The 21179-nt window shown below is 55.6% G+C and overlaps 1 protein-coding gene across 1 annotated transcript in view; it reads right to left on the reverse strand.

Moving 5' to 3' along the window:
• The window catches only part of LOC138567514 (UPF0764 protein C16orf89 homolog), a 546721-nt gene that overhangs the window by 62665 nt on the left and 462877 nt on the right, over positions 1–21179 (reverse strand). The window contains exon 8 of the mRNA XM_069645784.1: positions 20994–21080. Within this exon, the coding sequence (XP_069501885.1) occupies positions 20994–21080 (87 nt within the window). The remainder of the gene's footprint in view (positions 1–20993; positions 21081–21179) is intronic.

Raw genomic sequence — 21179 nt, forward strand, 5'->3', positions numbered from 1 at the left:
AGCCAAAAGGTCTTGATTACCCTGTCGCAATGAAAGGAGCTCATTGTCCAAGGCCTGCCCCTGTGAATGTCTTGCAAACAGTTTTTCCATACTGAGCTGAAAAGCTTGAAAATCATGGCGAATCGGATCATCTTGATTAACTAGAGGGATCGACCAGTCTGCCACATTGCCACTAAGGTACGAAAGCACGAAAGCTACCTTAGCTTGATCAGTTGGAAAGGCTGCTGGCCGGCATAAGAAGTGCAACCGGCACTGATTAATAAATACTGCAAACCTCTTTGAACCAGAAAATCGTTTGGGCGGAGCCAGAGGTACATTCCCAGGTAGGTTGATCTGCACTGGGTTCGTAGAGGATGTTGAAGGAAGATTTTCCCCTGATGCGGGTAACGGAGTTTGTCCGGCTTGTGACTGTAGCAATTGTCTAGCGAGATCGTCTGTTCGCTCCTTGGAAATAATCAGTTCCCTTCTTAGCGCATTCGTTTCCTGACGGGCTGCATGCACTTCTGCTCTTAGTTCCCCAAGTAACTGGGCTAGCTGGTCGGTATCCGAGGTTTCCATAGCGCCTGGGTGGGAGTTTTGCGGTAGGCTTTGCGTTCTGTAACGCTCACCTGATTCCCGCAGAGGCGCCGGTCTTGACTGGGTGAATGCCGTATCTTCAAAGGTGATGTGTAACACACGGTTGGCTCTTTGGGCTGGACCTATGTGCACTGTATGTCTTACTCGAAGAGTAAGATGTCTGCAGATAGAAAATATGGGATTAATGAACTGGGGTTATTGGGTGCCTCTCTCCTCTTCCCTTTCTCATCTCCTGTAGAACCCCAAAGGTTAACGCCCTCACCTTAGATAAGTGAACGCCGAGCTCTCCATCTGCCTAGGCAGGGTGCCGTAACCAGTTTCTTCACTGGATAAGGGTGCAGGCCTCTTGACCTCAGAGGACTGCTGTCCTTCGTTAACTGCACGAACGGTAAGTTCTGGGCACTTCAAATGTCTTAAAAGTCTTTTGTAATGATATCTCTTGTTTTGCAGGGTTCCGGCGATGGCGGATGGCGGGCTGATGAGAGTTGAGGATCGAACCCGCGTGAGGAATAGAAGCGCCTGGAAGCACGTAAGTAAGCGCTTGTAGCCTGCTTCACGATGCGCACTAACTGTCCCTTTTATCTTGCAGGTACAAGTTCGGAGCTTTAGAGAAGCTGAAGGGTGCTGGAATACCCACTGGATTCGGCGTGGGAAGGAGTAATGGCACGTGAGTAATAAAGTTGCCCAATGTCTTTAAACGCACCTTCTTTTGTCTTTCAGATGCGGGATGCAGCGCCGAAGGCCTCCGGAGCGTGCGAAGAGCTGGTAAGCTTTTGTCTTTCAGATGCCGGAATGCAGTGCGAAGACCTCCGGAGCATGCGACGAGTAGGTAAGCCTTTGTCTTTCAGATGCCGGAATGCAGCGCGAGGCGTTGGTGACATCCGATGGACCAGGTAAGAGATGCGCTGCCACTGAAGACCGTAGTGCTAACCTGTTCTTTCTTTGTCTTTACAGGTGCTGCTGAAGACTGGATTCCAGGATGGTAAGCCTTTGTTCCCTTAGGCCCAGGATCAGAAGCAGAAGACACGATGAGCGTTCTGCTGCAGAGAATGCAGAATAACGCAAAGCAAGATTCATCCATCGGGTGTGGTTTAAATAGCCTCCTGTAGTGCTTAGGTGTCTCCTTCCACAGCCACGCCTAGGTAAGAAAAGAGTTCTTGCTTTCCAGAAGAGTTCCAGTGTTCTGAACCTAGGAAGTGGCTCCTGCCCCACCCAACAGGAAAAGTAGTCCCAAACAGAAGAGAATCAGGGGTTCAACTGGCAGGTAAGTAAGCAGCATGGTCTGCTGCAGGTAAGTCCACCCAAGCATTATGAGCCCGGCGCTTCCAGCGCTGGGACTGGGCATCTTTATGAGCCTGGTGCCACTGGCGCCAGGACAGGGTCCAAAAGGTCCCAATTGGGACTGGCTGGCACTCGGAACCGGGGTTATGGGTCTGCTTCCAAGGGAGACGGGCAAGTCCTGATCTTTTGGAAGCAGAGATCATGACACCTACCGCGTGCCGTGGCAGGTAATCGGCAGGGTTGAGGTCGCCTCCTGGTCGATGAATGATATCGTAGTCGTATTCTTGAAGACGGATGCCCCACCGTTCTATCCGCGGAGGCATCTTGGTGTGAGGGTTTCCAAACAATGACAACAGCGCTTGGTGGTCCGTTATCATGGTGAACCTTTTGCCTTTAATGAAATTGTGGAAATGTTCACAGGCCCAGACTGCGGCCATGCTTTCTTTCTCTGCCTGGGAGTATGCAGTCCCCGGGCGGACAAAGCTCTGCTGGCATATGCTACCACATGTCTGGGGTTGATGTCTGCTCCACTCGTCTGCGCTAAGATCGCGCCCAGGCCCACAGAGCTGGCGTCGATGATCACTTCCGTGTGCCAGTCAGCGTTGAAGTAGGCCAGGCGGTGTGCCTCGGTGAGCGCTTTCTTGATGTCGCTGAAAGCCCGTTGGCATCCTGGAGTCCATGCAAAAATTGCTTCCTTCTGTAGGAGTTTCCTGAGGGGTTCTGTGAGCGATGCGTAGTGCGGTATATACCTGGAGCAATATCCAGCTATCCCCAGAAAGGAGCGGACGTCAGCTGCCTATTGCGGTTCCTTGAGGTTGGAGATCATGTCTACCTTTTCCGGGTCAGGCATCATGCCTTCACTGGAAAAAATGTGTCCAAAGAATTTCAGCTTTCCTTTACTGAATCTGCATTTGTCGGTGTTAAGTGTGAGGCCCGCAGCTTGAATGGCTTTGCATGTGGCGAACAGCGCTGTGTCATGTGTTTCTTTTGATGAGCCATAAACGAGAATGTCATCGCTGTAGTGCAGCGCTCCACGTATTGGCCTGATGATTTGCCGTATCGTCTCCTGAAAAATGTCAGCAGCAGATGAGATGCCAAAATTTAGCCTGCGGTATCTGAAAAGACCATCATGGGTTGCAAAGGTTGTGATTGCCCTCGAATCAGGGTGTAACTCTAGCTGGTGGTAGCCTTGTCTTAGATTGAATTTGGAGAACATGCGTGCATTGTTCAGTCGTACAATCATGTCATCAATGCACGGGGCCGGGTGCCTTTCCCGTTGGATGTCAGTGTTGGCTACCCTCATGTCGACGCATAATCTGAGCTCGCCCTCTTCCTTGGGCACTACGACAAGTGGGGACACCCACAGTGTTGGTCCCGTTGCTGGTTCGATGATGCCATCGGTGAGCAGTTGTTCAGGTTCACATGATACTGCCTCTTGAAGGTGAAACACGACTCTTCTCGGGTGTTGTGGTATCGGCCTCACATTTTGGTCAATGTGGAGTTTGACTGGGGGACCCTTTAGCTTGCCCAACCCTGAGCATATGTTTGGGAATTTTCATTCAATGTCTTCCCTCACAATCAGGTTTTGTGACTGCACCTGTGCTATCGTTCTGATCTGCTCTGTTGACTTTTGGCAGGTTGTGGTGGAGGTAATTGTTTCTCCTGCACCTACGTGGATCTCAATCAGTCCTAGGCAAGACGCTGTGTGATAGCTGAGTAGACATGAGCCTTTTGTGAGCGATCTAACCATGCGTATGGTGGTGTCCACTTGGCGTCCATTGAGATCAGCCGTCGTGTGAAACGTCCAATTGTTTGTAGAGGCGTGGCTGTGCCCCATTGAAAAATTCTGGAGTGCGAGGGCTTGAGTGCTGGTGGCCGTGGGATTGTCATGTATTCTTGTTCGCCCTTTATGTTTACCGTGGCGCCTGAGTCGATCATGATGTGGAAAATGCAGTTCTCCATTTTAATCAGTATCTTCGGCGCTTCTCAGGCTTCCTCATTTTCGCGCAAAAGGTTGACGTACTCGTCCTGGTGGTGTGAGTCGTATCGCATGTAGTATGCGGTTGTTGGAGGATCATAGTATTCTGAGTCTTCGCCATGGTCTTCAGGCGGATTGTCATATTCGTCTGTCAGTTGTTGTGGTCGATCTGTATACTCACGAAATTGGGGCTGTTCGTGGTCTTGATATTCATCGACTGCTCTTACCTGTCTCCGTTGGTTCTGTTGGTAGTATCGTTGCGACCCAAATTGTTGAGGTGCCGGGCGGAAAGGCGTTCGGATTGGGCCTTGGTGCGGCATTGTGGGGAACAGTTTTCCTTCTCTGCACACTGATTGGAAATGTCCGGCCCTCCCGCAGTTTGTGCATCTTTGTGACAACGCTAGGCAAGATCCTGAGTGTGGGTATGCCATGCCACACCTGTAGCACTGTCTTTGTTGTTATGGTATTTGTGGTGTTTGTGTTCTGTAGGAATTTGTGCCCTTGTTGTATTGGTGTGATGATTGGACCGCGTCTATGAGCTCTGATGAGTCTTGTTTTGAATTGTTTTTGCCGGTCATGGATGTGGCCTGAGCGTCGATTCTTTCGAATGTGCAGGCAAGTTCGCTAACTTCTGGGATGGTTAGTGGTTTCTTTAAAAGCTGCTTCTTTAGTGCGGGTGATAAACAGCCTTCTATGACTCTAAAGCGTAGTGCTTCTACTAGGGAGAATTCATCAAATTTGCAGTGTGCTCCCTTCACTCTCAGGCGAGTTATGAACTCATCCACTGTTTCTTGTGGCTTTTGCGAACATTGGTTGAAAAGGTATCTTTCATAATCGCGAATCGTCTCGACTATGAGTAGTCTGTCTAGAGCACTGATGAGTCTAGGAAAGTCATTTTGTTCAGCTGCGGGCACTGTCTTGACAATAGTTTTTATTTCTCTCCCCACCAAGTTCAGAAAGATGTCCCTTATATATGGAGAGCCTCCATATCCCGATCCTCTCACAAAATTATGGAAATCTTCCATCCATTCGGTCCATCTCGGCCCTTTGGTGGCTTGTGGAGTCGTGGAAAATGGGGGCGGCATCCTGAGCTGGATTGACTTGGCCGTGCGTGTGGGTTGGGGTGACGTGGGGTTACTCGTGTTTGCTGGACAAGTTGCCCTGTGTGGGCGCTGTCTTGCCAGAGAGTTTCTTTGTGAGGAGCGCTTCGGAGGTGGCTTTGGGTTGGGTTGCTGGGGGCCGCGAGGGCCGTGAGTTAATGTTCACTTCGTAGGCCTCTTTGCAATTGCAGATGCTCACTCACCGGGTCGTGCCCACAGGGGCTCTGGGCTCACTGTGGCGTGTGTTTTGCGGTGCTTCCAAGCAGCAATGTAGATTGAAATTGCAGGCTGACTGACATGTGGAAAAGAAAACGGATGGTCCGCTCGCCGTCACGGTCGAGTGCTTTCAGGATCTCCGACGTGCGTCGGAGGAAAGTGGAGGGGCGGATTGCCCAGTGTCTGGTCACAGGCCAGGCAGGATCGCCAGCTCGGATGAAAAGAGGAGCTGGATCATCGGGCAGATTGCCCTTTTGCAGCATCGAAATTAGGCCCCTTGTCGTCGGGCCCGCCGCCGCTGAAGCAGAAGGAGGACCGGGCAGACTGCCCGTGCGGAAGAGGACTCGGCTCCCACGTGTTAGGGTAATCGCAGCTGCTGGCGGGAGGAGGATCGGGCGGACTGCCCGTGCAGAGGAGGGCTCAGCTCCCGAGCGTCGGGGTTGCCGTAAATGTTGGCAGGAGGAGGATCGGGCGGACTGCCCCTGCGGGGAAAAAACTCGGCTCTCGAGCACCTGGGCCGCCGCATTTGCAAGAAGAAGGAGGAGGATTGGCAGTCAGGAGGTCGGCGTATTGGAATGGGCCTCGTCGCCAGTGTTGTCTCTTGTGAGGGCCCTGGAAGGAATACTCACGACACAGAGGAGTGAAAACAAACGTCTCTATATTTAACTCCCAAATGCTAAACTGGCGCCAACACGCGCCTTTCCATAATTCCCCGAACTCCCTTCCTGACGTCATGTGGTCCCGCCCCTTTTTGGGCGGGGACTCAGGTTAACCCGTGGTGGCTTGTAACACTAATGAGTTCCTGACGGGTGTGGTGTAACCTGTTACCAATTATATGGAGCATATGCTCCACCTGCAAGCAAGAAGACGGTGTGCAAGAAAGTTGTGTAATAGGGCAAAAAACAGCAGCTTCGGTGGCACAGCGAATAGAGCGTTGCTGGGCTTTTTTGGAAATCGATAAGGCCCGGGGGTGCTGTACCTTAGGGCAATGCAGATAGACTGCATGAGATGCCCCTGTTAGTAATGTGCCTCCATGTGGAGTGGGTTTTAGCATATAGACTCCAGGAGCTTCCTGTTCTCTAATGAAAAACAATCTGCAGAAGAACACAATGCAGTAGATAACTGAATGAACACAGTGGCAGATCAATGAATACTCAGCACCTTGTCAGTCAATGAAGTGTGGCCCATCAGGCTAAAGGTAGATAGAGCTGCAATGCCAGAGAGGAGGTGTGAAGAACAGGCACACTTACTAGCCAGTGAGACCAGAGACGTTAGGGCAGAATTCGGAAGTGGGAGAAGGAGCATGTTGGTGTAACCTCGCCCAAGGTTCTGGGAGGTTACAACAGGTGTAGAAAGAAGAGGGGTGCCTCAGGGACAAATTCCCAAAAGCAGGGAAGTGGTCAGGATGCTGAACCTTGCCCAAGTATGCCTCTCAACTCCTGGAGAGCTGGGCCTATGAGTAAGAAGATCTACCTGTGTCTAAAATTACTGGAAGGACGTTTTGCCAAAGCTGGGCCGCGTGGCCCTCAGAGGTGTGGTGCTACGGATTTTACCTGCCCAGTGCCAAGGATACTCGAGCCGCAACCTGCAGGCAAAGATCAGGGTAGCCAAGTGGGCACCGGACTTTTGACCGGAAGTAGCCAACCCTAAAGACTCTGCAAGAGATTTAGAGGCCGATTCATGGAATAATTAGCGCGGCGCAAGTGGGCAAAAACGTGCGAATCGCAGTGGAATAGCGAAAATCGCAGTGAACGTGCGAAAATCGCACGAAAAGCAGCGCACATCGATTCATGGAAGGCCGTGCGCGAGAAAACCAGCGGATGTGCGAAAAAAAAAGTGCGCGGCGCACGTTGGCGCACGTTGGCGCACAGGCCATCTAACAGCGTACGCCAGGTCACAGCGAAAATCGCACAGGCCACAGCGAAATTCGCACATAGCGCGGCGCACGCAATAAAAGTAGGCGGAACACGGGCGTAACACTCGGAATGGGGAACAACTTGCCAAAACGTGGGCGTCACGGGGGAAGTACAGGGCACAAGTGCGCGGAACGCCCACACGCTCGCCTACAACACGTATTCATGGAATAGAATAGGGGAAAAAAGCGCACGCTCAAACCAGCGCACAGGCACAAACACGACCGCCACAAGAAAGGAGGCGGTAGCGTCTCTGCGGCTGTAAGAAATGTGCGCCAAAAGGTGCGCCAACAAATAGCACCTATATACTGCCATGATGAATGTCCCATACTGTGGCCCTCCAGGAAAAATGACGTGCAAAGGGGTACCCACAAACACGGACACCCGCTGACAAAAAATATGTGTGCATGTATACCGGGGTGCGCGGGAAGTGTCACACGCGATTTGCAGGGTACGTTAATCACAGGGGTTCGCGTGAAGTTATTCACACGATCGGGCCTGGGGGAGCGGGCTACGTGTATTACAGGGGTTCGCGTGAAGTTCCTCACGCGATCGGGCCTGGGGGAGCGGGCTACGTGTATTTCAGGGGTTCGCGTGAAGTTTCACACGCGAATAGCCTGGGCGCGTGAATTTGAGGGGTGCGCGGGAAGTTCCTCACGCGATCGGGCCTGGGGGAGCGGGCTACGTGTATTACAGGGGTTCGCGGGAAGTTCCACACGCGAATAGCCTGGGCGCGTGTATTTCAGGGGTTCGCGGGAAGTTCCACACGCGAATAGCCTGGGCGCGTGTATTTCAGGGGTTCGCGGGAAGTTCCACACGCGAATAGCCTGGGCGCGTGTATTTCAGGGGTGCGCGGGAAGTTCCACACGCGAATAGCCTGGGCGCGTGTATTTCAGGGGTGCGCGGGAAGTTCCACACGCGAATAGGCTGGGCGCGTGTATTTCAGGGGTGCGCGGGAAGTTCCACACGCGAATAGCCTGGGCGCGTGTATTTCAGGGGTTCGCGGGAAGTTCCACACGCGAATAGCCTGGGCGCGTGAATTTCAGGGGTGCGCGGGAAGTTCCACACGCGAATAGCCTGGGCGCGTGTATTTCAGGGGTGCGCGGGGAGTTCCACACGCGAATAGCCTGGGCCCGTGTATTTCAGGGGTGCGCGGGGAGTTCCACACGCGAATAGCCTGGGCCCGTGTATTTCAGGGGTGCGCGGGAAGTTCCACACGCGAATAGCCTGGGCGCGTGTATTTCAGGGGTGCGCGGGAAGTTTTACACGCGAATAGCCTGGGCGCGTGTATTTCAGGGGTGCGCGGGAAGTTTTACACGCGAATAGCCTGGGCGCGTGTATTTCAGGGGTGCGCGGGAAGTTTTACACGCGATTTCTGCACGGTACGTGTATTTCAGGGGTGCCGGGGAGTCCCACATGTGATTTGACAGTGTGGGTCCTCCCAGGTGTACCCTGTACACCCTCCACGGCCCCTGCAGGCAGCCCACACCACAGGGGACTACCCTGCATCCCTGGTCATGTCCCGCAGGCAGCCCACCCAACATGGGCATGCCCCCCAGCAAAGGCACATGTCTCCTTGAACTAATGAACACCAACACATGTCCCCTTGCACCCCCACCCCCCAGCACTGTGGGGCACATGCCAGCAGTCCCCCACCCATGTCCAACTCATGTCCCCCACCACCCCCACCCCCCAGCACTGTGGGGCACCTGCCAGTAGGCCCCCACCCATGTCCAACTCATGTCTCCCACCACCCCCACCCCCCAGCCACCAGGGTCACCCTCCACCAGGGCCCCACTCATGTCTCCCACCACCCCCACCCCCCAGCAGTGCAGGGTCACCCTCCACCAGGGCCCCACTCATGTCTCCCACCACCCCCACCCCCCAGCACTGTGGGGCACCTGCCAGCAGGCCCCCACCCATGTCCAACTCATGTCCCCCACCACCCCCACCCCCCAGCACTGTGGGGCACCTGCCAGTAGGCCCCCACCCATGTCCAACTCATGTCTCCCACCACCCCCACCCCCCAGCCACCAGGGTCACCCTCCACCAGGGCCCCACTCATGTCTCCCACCACCCCCACCCCCCAGCACTGTGGGGCACCTGCCAGCAGGCCCCCACCCATGTCCAACTCATGTCTCCCACCACCCCCACCCCCCAGCACTGTGGGGCACCTGCCAGTAGGCCCCCACCCATGTCCAACTCATGTCTCCCACCACCCCCACCCCCCAGCACTGTGGGGCACCTGCCAGCAGGCCCCCACCCATGTCCAACTCATGTCTCCCACCACCCCCACACCCCAGCACTGTGGGGCACCTGCCAGCAGGCCCCCACCCATGTCCAACTCATGTCTCCCACCACCCCCACCCCCCAGCCACCAGGGTCACCCTCCACCAGGGCCCCACTCATGTCTCCCACCACCCCCACCCCCCAGCACTGTGGGGCACCTGCCAGCAGGCCCCCACCCATGTCCAACTCATGTCTCCCACCACCCCCACCCCCCAGCACTGTGGGGCACCTGCCAGCAGTCCCCCACCCATGTCCAACTCATGTCCCCCACCACCCCCACCCCCCAGCACTGTGGGGCACCTGACACTAGGCCCCCACCCATGTCCAACTCATGTCTCCCACCACCCCCACACCCCAGCAGTGCAGGGTCACCCTCCACCAGGCCCCCACTCATGTCTACCACCACCCCCACCCCCCAGCCACCAGTGTCACCCTCCACCAGGCCCCCACTCATGTCCCCTATCACCCCCACCCCCCAGCCACCAGGGTCACCCTCCACCAGGCCCCCACTCATGTCTCCCATCACCCCCACACCCCAGCAGTGCAGGGTCACCCTCCACTAGGCCCCCACTCATGTCTCCCACCACCCCCACCCCCCAGCAGTGCAGGCTCAACCTCCACCAGGCCCCCACTCATGTCCCCCTGCACCCCCACCCCCCTGCCACCATGTGCAGCCCCCACCAGGTCCTCACAATCCCCAATCATGTGCGTAATGGTCAGCCTCCACAGCCAAAAAGACCTACCAAGTAACCCATTCACCCACATGGAAATGGAAATCACATGTTACACCCCCAATGTACATGAAGCAAATGAACCCATGTCCGTCACACACATATTTTCAAATTGAATGGGAAAACACACAACATGACATGCATGAAACCAATGAGATGAAACCACACAGTGAACAATGGAAAAAAAAATGTATTGAAAAAAATACAAATGCCAAAGAAAGAAAACTAACTACAATGTAAATGTGAAAAAATAAGCTGCATGTCCGCATAAAAACACAAAACTAGAAAATCAAATCAAAAAAATTATGTCCAAAGTGAAATGTAAAAACTCTCCATGCAACAAAGAACTATGTACAAAAATAACAAGGGTCCATCATCACAACTGAACTAAGGAAACCTCCTAAAAAACCTACCTAAATATCAACTATATACAAAAAGTGGAGCAGTGTCCGTCGACTCCAAATAATAATAAGAACGAAAGGAAACCTAAAACTAAAGAACTATATACAAAGGCGGCGGGCAAGTCCAGCGGCTCACTCTGTGGTGTTCCGGGCCAGGGCATCATCGAACTCCTGTTCGATGTCCCGGAGGCGGTCCAGTTCCATGGCCCCGAGGGTCCGCAGGGACGACGCCGTGTCCTCCTCCAACCCCCTGCGGATTGCCTCGAGGCACTCGGCCCGCCTCAGGGCCCTCCGCATGGAGTTCTCCGCCCTGACCATTGTGAGCCGCGCCTCTTCCGCCCGCCGCCGCTCCGCACCTATGGCGTGGCCCAACCGCTGCCACACGGAAGACACTCTCTGTCCTGGGTCCTCCTGCCCTCCGGCCGATGCCTGCCCCTCCGATGTCGAAGGCCCCGAGCCTTCATGGCTCCCACCATCTTGCTGCTGCTGCTGCTCTGCCTCTGCCCGTGCACTGCCTCCTGCTGCCTGCACATCCTCCGCCGGCTGGGGTGCACCTGTTGATGTGGCCACCCCTGCTGGACGTCCGACTCCCGACTGTGGCAGGGATGCCTCCTCCACCAGCCTGGCCGCACTGTCAGAGGCAGCTCCACAGGGCACCCAGGTGACTGATGGGTGGGAAGATGGCACAGAGGACGACTGGCGCGTAGGGGGTCCAGTTGAGGAGGGGGTCGGAGCAAGCCCCATCAGACAGCGGAATCCGGCCTGGGTGACCTGTCCCAGCAGGCTGACGTGGTCAACGAGCCATTCGAGATGACGTGCAGTCTCTCCATGAAAAGACTGCAGGTCACCTCGCATGGCCCGTTGACGCAACGCCACACCAGCTTGGACAGGCTCAACCCGGTCCTGGATGGCCACGTCCGCAGGCAGAGGAAGGCCAGTTGACGTCAGCTCATCCCCTGCCTGAAAACGGGTCTGGACGTAGGCATCCCTGCTGGTGCAAGATGATGCAGGGACAGGATCGGGGACAGGATTGCACACAGGCACCTCCGCGGCCGCCTGTGCTGCCTCCTGTCCCTGGTCCTGCACTGCACCACTAGCACCAGTGGGATCCCCACCTCCAGACCCTGTCTCTGGTGCTTGCGCGGCCCCCTCCTCCACCAAACCCCCCACCAACCTGGATGACTCTGTGCCATCTTCCCCTGTTGGGCCCTGTGGGGTCCCAGCTGCCCCTTCTGCTGCCGAGGAGTCCAACTGCAACCTCCGCCTCTTGGACCTCCCCCCGGCAGCTGCGGCCTGGGACGCGGCACCGGACTCCTCACTCCCCGACGAGATGACAACACGGGAGGGGAGCCGGGCCTTGCGTCTCCGGCTGGCGGTCGGATCCCCGCTGCTGTGCTCCACAGCACCTTCTCCGCCCTCTTCATCAGTTGACGCTGCAGACAGGGAGAAACAAAACACAGGCATCAGGGCACTGTACAATGGACACATACACGCATGACAGTTGCACATGAGTGGCATTGGCAAACCTCAGACATGTCATCACAATCCCCAACACACATGTCATTGCAACTGGCACACATGAGCCATACCACAGCCATATCGCAACTGCCACCACCATCCCTACACATACAACAGCATCAGCAGCCAAAGGGGAGCCATACATCACATGCAACACAGGAAGTGCACCACACATGTACACACACCACCACACTTGCATGCATGTCTACACCTCTGCCAAGTGTCGCACTGTTCAGACGGGCATCCATGTCACATCTGCCAATCAGGCTTCCACATACCGCTGTCACATGCATCCATGTAGCATCACTGTTGCACCTTTGACAAATACACACACATGCACATGTACACAGTGCTCATACATGCAGCCGAAAACAACATACATGCCTGACATCACGGACATGTCTACTTACATACACATTCATCCAAACATGTGTGCACGCACAACTGCATTTGCCATGCAAGCCCACACACACAAGCACCATCCATGTCTCACACATTACAGCCCTCGCATGTGTCAGCCCCACGGCCCTGTACACCCCCACCCATACTCCACCCCATACAAACAGATGTGCAACCGGCACAATGGGGAATGATCACCACACGCCCTGCTCACAACCAGGATGCATGTACACTCACCGCTCGACTCCAGACGGCTCTGCTTCTCTAGGACCTGGACGTGGAGCGCTGGGGATATGCGTTCCAGGACCCCCATCTGTTCTTCCGTCAAGTGGCCCCGGCGCCCCTTGGCATCCGCTGCCTTCAAGAGGCGCCGGGCCTTGTTCAGGGTCCTGGACCTGAAGTCCTCCCAGCGCTTCCTGACATGTTGTAAGTCCCGGACTGCCACCCCCTCCGCGTTGATGGCAGTCACGATGTCTGTCCAGATCCGAGTCCGTCCTTCCTTGTCGGCGCGGGAACTTCCGAAGAGGGCATCATACTGCCCCAGGACTTGCTCCACCAGGACACCAACTTCGGTGGCACTGAAGCTGGTGCCCCTCTGCCTCTCTGGCCGGGGGTTGGCAGTGGTCACAGATGGTGTTAGCCCCGACATGACAACCCCAGAGGCAGGAGTGGGTGGGCAACTGGGTCCTGGGGCTGGGCTGTGGAGCGATGGAATTCCAGTCGGGAGTCTTCTGTTCCAGCAGGGGTGGTCACAGCAACAGCACCCCTGGCTGATGTGCAGGCAGCAAATGGCAGTGCACGTGGGCAGCAGGCAGTCAGGCAGCAGCAGATAGCAGGTGGGAGCGTGCTCGGGGCTCTGGGGGGCAGTAATTCGGCCTTCTGGGCAGGAGCGTGGTCTCCCGTGTGCTCACGCGTGGCCAGCTTGGTACGGAGTGAATTGGCACGTGAAAATCCTGCACGTCAGCGTGAAAACCGAGGAAAGGCCCTTAGCGCGTAAGCGCGTCAGCACGCATACGCGATTCCATTGGACCAAAGGCCCTCAGCGCGTAAGCGCGTCTGTGACGTGACCCGCACGGGTGTTTCCCACACAGCACGTGATGACAGAGCACACGTGGAAAGACTGCACGTCAGAGTCTCATTGCGTGTGATTGGTGGAAATGGCCGTACACCGGGATACAGGTGCGCTGACGTACTTGCGTGTGTAAGTGTCCGCGCACACCTCATATACACGTACATAGGCCAATCGCGTGTACACGCACTTTTGTCCAATTACACGCGATGAGACTCTGACGTGCAGTCTTTCCACGTGTGCTCTGTCATCACGTGCTGTGTGGGAAACACCCGTGCGGGTCACGTCACAGACGCGCTTACGCGCTGAGGGCCTTTGGTCCAATGGAATCGCGTATGCGTGCTGACGCGCTTACGCGCTAAGGGCCTTTCCTCGGTTTTCACGCTGACGTGCAAGATTTTCACGTGCCAATTCTCTCCGTACCAAGCTGGCCACGCGTGAGCACACGGGAGACCACGCTCCTGCCCAGAAGGCCGAATTACTGCCCCCCAGAGCCCCGAGCACGCTCCCACCTGCTATCTGCTGCTGCCTGACTGCCTGCTGCCCACGTGCACTGCCATTTGCTGCCTGCACATCAGCCAGGGGTGCTGTTGCTGTGACCACCCCTGCTGGAACAGAAGACTCCCGACTGGAATTCCATCGCTCCACAGCCCAGCCCCAGGACCCAGTTGCCCACCCACTCCTGCCTCTGGGGTTGTCATGTCGGGGCTAACACCATCTGTGACCACTGACAACCCCCGGCCAGAGAGGCAGAGGGGCACCAGCTTCAGTGCCACCGAAGTTGGTGTCCTGGTGGAGCAAGTCCTGGGGCAGTATGATGCCCTCTTTGTAAGTTCCCGCGCCGACAAGGAAGGACGCACTCGGATCTGGACTGACATCGTGACTGCCATCAACGCGGAGGGGGTGGCAGTCCGGGACTTACAACATGTCAGGAAGCGCTGGGAGGACTTCAGGTCCAGGACCCTGAACAAGGCCCGGCGCCTCTTGAAGGCAGCGGATGCCAAGGGGCGCCGGGGCCACTTGTCGGAAGAACAGATGGGGGTCCTGGAACGCATATCCCCAGCGCTCCACGTCCAGGTCCTAGAGAAGCAGAGCCGTCTGGAGTCGAGCGGTGAGTGTACATGCATCCTGGTTGTGAGCAGGGCGTGTGGTGATCATTCCCCATTGTGCCGGTTGCACATCTGTTTGTATGGGGTGGAGTATGGGTGGGGGTGTACAGGGCCGTGGGGCTGACACATGCGAGGGCTGTAATGTGTGAGACATGGATGGTGCTTGTGTGTGTGGGCTTGCATGGCAAATGCAGTTGTGCGTGCACACATGTTTGGATGAATGTGTATGTAAGTAGACATGTCCGTGATGTCAGGCATGTATGTTGTTTTCGGCTGCATGTATGAGCACTGTGTACATGTGCATGTGTGTGTATTTGTCAAAGGTGCAACAGTGATGCTACATGGATGCATGTGACAGCGGTATGTGGAAGCCTGATTGGCAGATGTGACATGGATGCCCGTCTGAACAGTGCGACACTTGGCAGAGGTGTAGACATGCATGCAAGTGTGGTGGTGTGTGTACATGTGTGGTGCACTTCCTGTGTTGCATGTGATGTATGGCTCCTCTTTGGCTGCTGATGCTGTTGTATGTGTGGGGATGGTGGTGGCAGTTGCGATATGGCTGTGGTATGGCTCATGTGTGCCAGTTGCAATGACATGTGTGTTGGGGATTGTGATGACATGTCTGAGGTTTGCCAATGCCACTCATGTGCAACTGTCATGCATGTATGTGTCCATTGTACAGTGCCCTGATGCCTGTGTTTTGTTTCTCCCTGTCTGCAGCGTCAACTGATGAAGAGGGCGGAGAAGGTGCTGTGGAGCACAGCTGCGGGGATCCGACCGCCAGCCGGAGACGCAAGGCCCGGCTCCCCTCCCGTGTTGTCATCTCGTCGGGGAGTGAGGAGTCCGGTGCCGCGTCCCAGGCCGCAGCTGCCGGGGGGAGGTCCAAGAGGCGGAGGTTGCAGTTGGACTCCTCGGCAGCAGAAGGGGCAGCTGGGACCCCACAGGGCCCAACAGGGGAAGATGGCACAGAGTCATCCAGGTTGGTGGGGGGTCTGGTGGAGGAGGAGGCCGTGCAAGCACCAGAGACGGGGTCTGGAGGTGGGGATCCTACTGGGGCTAGTGGTGCAGTCCAGGACCAGGGACAGGAGGCAGCACAGGCGGCCGCGGAGGTGCCTGTGTGCAATCCTGTCCCCGATCCTGTCCCTGCATCATCTTGCACCAGCAGGGATGCCTACGTCCAGACCCGTTTTCAGGCAGGGGATGAGCTGACGTCAACTGGCCTTCCTCTGCCTGCGGACGTGGCTATCCGGGTCCGGGTTGAGCCTGTCCTGGCTGGTGTGGCGTTGCGTCAACGGGCCATGCGAGGTGACCTGCAGTCTTTTCATGGAGAGACTGCACGTCATCTCGAATGGCTCGTTGACCACGTCAGCCTGCTGGGACAGGTCACCCAGACCAGATTCCTCCGTCTGATGGGGCTTGTTCCGACCCCCTCCTCAACTGGACCCCCTACGCGCCAGTCGTCCTCTGTGCCATCTTCCCACCCATCAGTCACCTGGGTGCCCTGTGGAGCTGCCTCTGACAGTGCGGCCAGGCTGGTGGAGGAGGCATCCCTGCCACAGTCGGGAGTCGGACGTCCAGCAGGGGTGACCACATCAACAACTGCACCCCAGCCGGCGGAGGATGTGCAGGCAGCAGGAGGCAGTGCACGGGCAGAGGCAGAGCAGCAGCAGCAGCAAGATGGTGGGAGCCATGAAGGCTCGGGGCCTTCGACATCGGAGGGGCAGGCATCGGCCGGAGGGCAGGAGGACCCAGGACAGAGAGTGTCTTCCGTGTGGCAGCGGTTGGGCCACGCCATAGGTGCGGAGCGGCGGCGGGCGGAAGAGGCGCGGCTCACAATGGTCAGGGCGGAGAACTCCATGCGGAGGGCCCTGAGGCGGGCCGAGTGCCTCGAGGCAATCCGCAGGGGGTTGGAGGAGGACACGGCGTCGTCCCTGCGGACCCTCGGGGCCATGGAACTGGACCGCCTCCGGGACATCGAACAGGAGTTCGATGATGCCCTGGCCCGGAACACCACAGAGTGAGCCGCTGGACTTGCCCGCCGCCTTTGTATATAGTTCTTTAGTTTTAGGTTTCCTTTGTTTTTTCTTATGATTTGGAGTCGACGGACACTGCTCCACTTTTTGTATATAGTTGATATTTAGGTAGGTTTTTTAGGAGGTTTCCTTAGTTCTGTTGTGATGATGGACCCTTGTTATTTTTGTACATAGTTCTTTGTTGCACGGAGAGTTTTGACATTTCACTTTGGACAAAATTTTTTGGATTAGATTTTCTAGTTTTGTGTTTTTATGCGGACATGCAGCTTCTTTTTTCACATTTACATTGTAGTTAGTTTTCTTTCTTTAGCATTCGTATTTTTTTCTAATACATTTTTTTTTACATTGTTCACTGTGTGGTTTCATCTCATTGGTTTCATGCATGTCATGTTGTGTGTTTTCCCATTCAATTGGAAAATATGTGTGTGACGGACATGGGTTCATTTGCTTCATGAACATTGGGGGTGTAACATGTGATTTCCTTTTCCATGTGGGTGAATGGGTTACTTGGTAGGGCTTTTTGGCTGTGGAGGCTGACCATTACGCACATTGTGAGGACCTGGTGGGGGCTGCACATGGTGGCAGGGGGGTGGGGGTGGTGGGAGACATGAGTGGGGGCCTGGTGGAGGGTGACCCTGGTGGCTGGGGGGTGGGGGTGGTGGGTGACATGAGTGGGGGCCTGGTGGAGGGTGCCCCTGCACTGCTGGGGGGTGGGGGTGGTGGGAGACATGAGTGGGGGCCTGGTGGAGGGTGCCCCTGGTGGCTGGGGGGTGGGGGTGGTGGGTGACATGAGTGGGGGCCTGGTGGAGGCTGCCCCTGCACTGCTGGGGGGTGGGGGTGGTGGGAGACATGAGTGGGGGCCTGGTGGAGGGTGCCCCTGGTGGCGGGGGGTGGGGGTGATAGGGGACATGAGTGGGGGCCTGGTGGAGGCTGCCCCTGCACTGCTGGGGGGTGGGGGTGGTGGGAGACATGAGTGGGGGCCTGGTGGAGGGTGACCCTGGTGGCTGGGGGGTGGGGGTGGTGGGTGACATGAGTGGGGGCCTGGTGGAGGGTGCCCCTGCACTGCTGGGGGGTGGGGGTGGTGGGAGACATGAGTGGGGGCCTGGTGGAGGGTGCCCCTGGTGGCTGGGGGGTGGGGGTGGTGGGTGACATGAGTGGGGGCCTGGTGGAGGCTGCCCCTGCACTGCTGGGGGGTGGGGGTGGTGGGAGACATGAGTGGGGGCCTGGTGGAGGGTGCCCCTGGTGGCGGGGGGGTGGGGTGATAGGGGACATGAGTGGGGGCCTGGTGGAGGCTGCCCCTGCACTGCTGGGGGGTGGGGGTGGTGGGAGACATGAGTGGGGGCCTGGTGGAGGGTGACCCTGGTGGCTGGGGGGTGGGGGTGGTGGGAGACATGAGTGGGGGCCTGGTGGAGGGTGCCCCTGCACTGCTGGGGGGTGGGGGTGCAGGGGGACATGAGCAGGTGTGCAGGGTAGTCCCCTGTTTTGTGGGCTGCCTGCAGGGGCTGTGGAGGGTGTACAGGGAACACCTGTGAGGACCCACCCACCCTAATTGCGTGTGATAATTCCCGCACACCCCTGTAATACACGTACCAAGCCAAATCGCGTGTGATAATTCCCACGCACCCCTGTAATACACGTACCTGGCCAAATCGCATGTGAAACTTCCCGCGTACCCCTGTAATACACGTACCCTGGCCAATCGCGTGTTGAACTTCCCGCGTACCCCTGTAATACACGTACCCTGGCCAATCGCGTGTTAAACTTCCCGCGTACCCCTGTAATACACGTACCCTGGCTAATCGCGTGTATAACTTCACGCGTACCCCTGTAATACACATACCCTGGCCAATCGCGTGTTAAACTTCCCGCGTACCCCTGTAATACACGTACCCTGGCTAATCGCGTGTATGACTTCACGTGTACCCCTGTAATACACTTACCCTGGCTAATCGCGTGTTAAACTTCCCGCGTACCCCTGTAATACACGTACCCTGGCCAATCGCGTGTTAAACTTCCCGCGTACCCCTGTAATACACGTACCCTGGCTAATCGCGTGTATGACTTCACGTGTACCCCTGTAATACACTTACACTGGCTAATCGCGTGTTAAACTTCCCGCGTACCCCTGTGATACACGTACCCTGGCCAATCGCGTGTTAAACTTCCCGCGTACCCCTGTAATACACGTACCCTGGCCAATCGCGTGTTAAACTTCCCGCGTACCCCTGTAATACACGTACCCTGGCTAATCGCGTGTATGACTTCACGTGTACCCCTGTAATACACTTACCCTGGCTAATCGCGTGTTAAACTTCCCGCGTACCCCTGTAATACACGTACCCTGGCCAATCGCGTGTTAAACTTCCCGCGTACCCCTGTAATACACGTACCCTGGCCAATCGCGTGTTAAGCTTCCCGCGTACCCCTGTAATACACGTACCCTGGCTAATCGCGTGTATGACTTCACGTGTACCCCTGTAATACACTTACCCTGGCTAATCGCGTGTATGACTTCACGTGTACCCCTGATATGCACGTTACCCGCTTTGCGTTCCTTGTTTGGCTGCCCTGTAAACTGGTCCAGGGTTAGCGCAGCCCTTTGCGATGATTTAGCGATTTTGCTGGCTTTTCCTTGCGCGAGGGCGTTCTTGGGGGCGTTACTGGCGCTGCTGCAGGGTCGCTGCGATACTCTGCGCCACGGCTGGTTTGGGAGCATGAAATCCATGAATACGCTGTGCGCGGAAATCGGTTTTAGCGCACGTGCCTGGCGCAGTCAATCGCACGCGGACACTCTGCGCCAGCCGCTTGCGACACTTTTCTGCGAAATTCTATGAATTACCCTGATAGTTTCTTTCACAATTGAACATTGACGAGATGCATCTCCTTTGGTTGAATATAAAAGGTCTGTTTCCAACTGCAACTTTGTGTCAGCCTCTCGAGCCTCTGTCACAGCTTTTAGGCCAGAACTATGTAGTTCAGTAGTAATACATACCAAATAAATACTCTTTCTTTTCAACAAGACTGTGGGCCTCATTACGACCCAGGCGCTAATGGGTTAACGGCGCCGTAAAAGGCTGCGCCGCCGTTAACCTATTAGCGCCTAATTACGAGGTCCCTTTGCGGGACTCGACCTTAACGGCTGGGGTAGACCAGCCGTTAAAGTAGGGACCCGCAAAGGGACTTTGGTGCCAATTACGGTGCTTAGCGCCTTCCCCATTCCCATTGAGCCCTATGGAGCAAATATGGGAATGGGGAAGGGCCATGGAGGAAGGGGGAATTACCGCCCCACCAACCTTGTAATGGGGTGGTAATTCCCCCTTTCTCCATGGCGGAGTCGGTAACTTACCGGCATGGACCATGGTGCTAATAGCACCATGGTGTTCCGCCAGGGTCGTAATGAGGCCCATTGGGCCTCATTACACGGATGGCGGTGGACCAAGGTGCTGTTAGCACCTTGGTCCAAAGCCAGTAAAATACCGGCACCGCCTTGGAGGAAAGGGGAATTACCGCCCTATTCCAAGGTTGGTGGGGCGGTAATTCCCCCTTCCCCATTGCCCTTCCCCATTCCCATTTTTGCCCCATAGGGCATAATGGGAATGGGGAAGGTGCTAATTACGGCACCGCAAATTGCGGTACCGTAATTAGCTCCCTGGTCCCTTTGCGGGTTGGTTTTTAACGCCTGCAAAAAGCAGGCGTTAAAGTCTCCAACCCGCAAAGGGACCTCGTAGTAAGGCGGTAAGGGTTAACGGTCACCGGTACCATTAACGGTGACCGTTAACCCTTACCGCCGTCCGTGTAATGAGGCCCATTGTGTTAGACAAAACCACGTGGTTCAACACGTTTTCCAAATGACCCGCCATGTGGTTTCACAAATTTCCCAGATTGACGACACAAACCATTGGTGCGCGTGCATGTGTGTCCCCCTATACAGGTTTATCAAGACTGCTCTAAGCTTACTGGCTATTTTATGAAGGCAAATGCAACTTCTTGCATTTGTTACATGACTCAGCGCAATGGAACCTTATTGGCTTTATGCAATATGTAATTAGAATTGCCTGTCAGGTGATTAACAGCCATCACAGGAGGTTGCTGTAGGTAATCTAAGTTTAGCTTACTTTTTAAGTAAATATCAAACAATTTAATTCGGTTGGGTAGGTACATCGTTTGCATATCACTTGTTTATATTGTGGTTGCAGAGTTCAGTACACTGGGAAGTACAGCCCATCTTGGGCGAGTGTTATACTTCTGAATGACTCCTTAACAATGTATGTACATTTACAATTTCTTTGCATTTTCTAAATTAACTCCCAGAATCAAATGTCATTCGCACCCGCAAAGAGACAGCAGCAAGTCTACTTGCCCCTCTTGCAAGTTTACCTGTCAAACGTTTTTCTCTCCGTTTAACTCTTCGATGAATGTGGTTTTCTTGGTCATTGTGAACAGTTCCTTCTCCGGGAAGAGCATCTAAAAAAAATGGACACATTTCCAATTAATGACGTTGGAACAGGCATTTTCATCAGGGCATGTTTACATTTGGCCTTATCAACCTCCCCCAGTTCACAA

Source organism: Ambystoma mexicanum, chromosome 2p, assembly GCF_040938575.1.
Source record: "Ambystoma mexicanum isolate Mex_15411 chromosome 2p, UKY_AmexF1_1, whole genome shotgun sequence".
NCBI lineage: Eukaryota > Metazoa > Chordata > Amphibia > Caudata > Ambystomatidae > Ambystoma > Ambystoma mexicanum.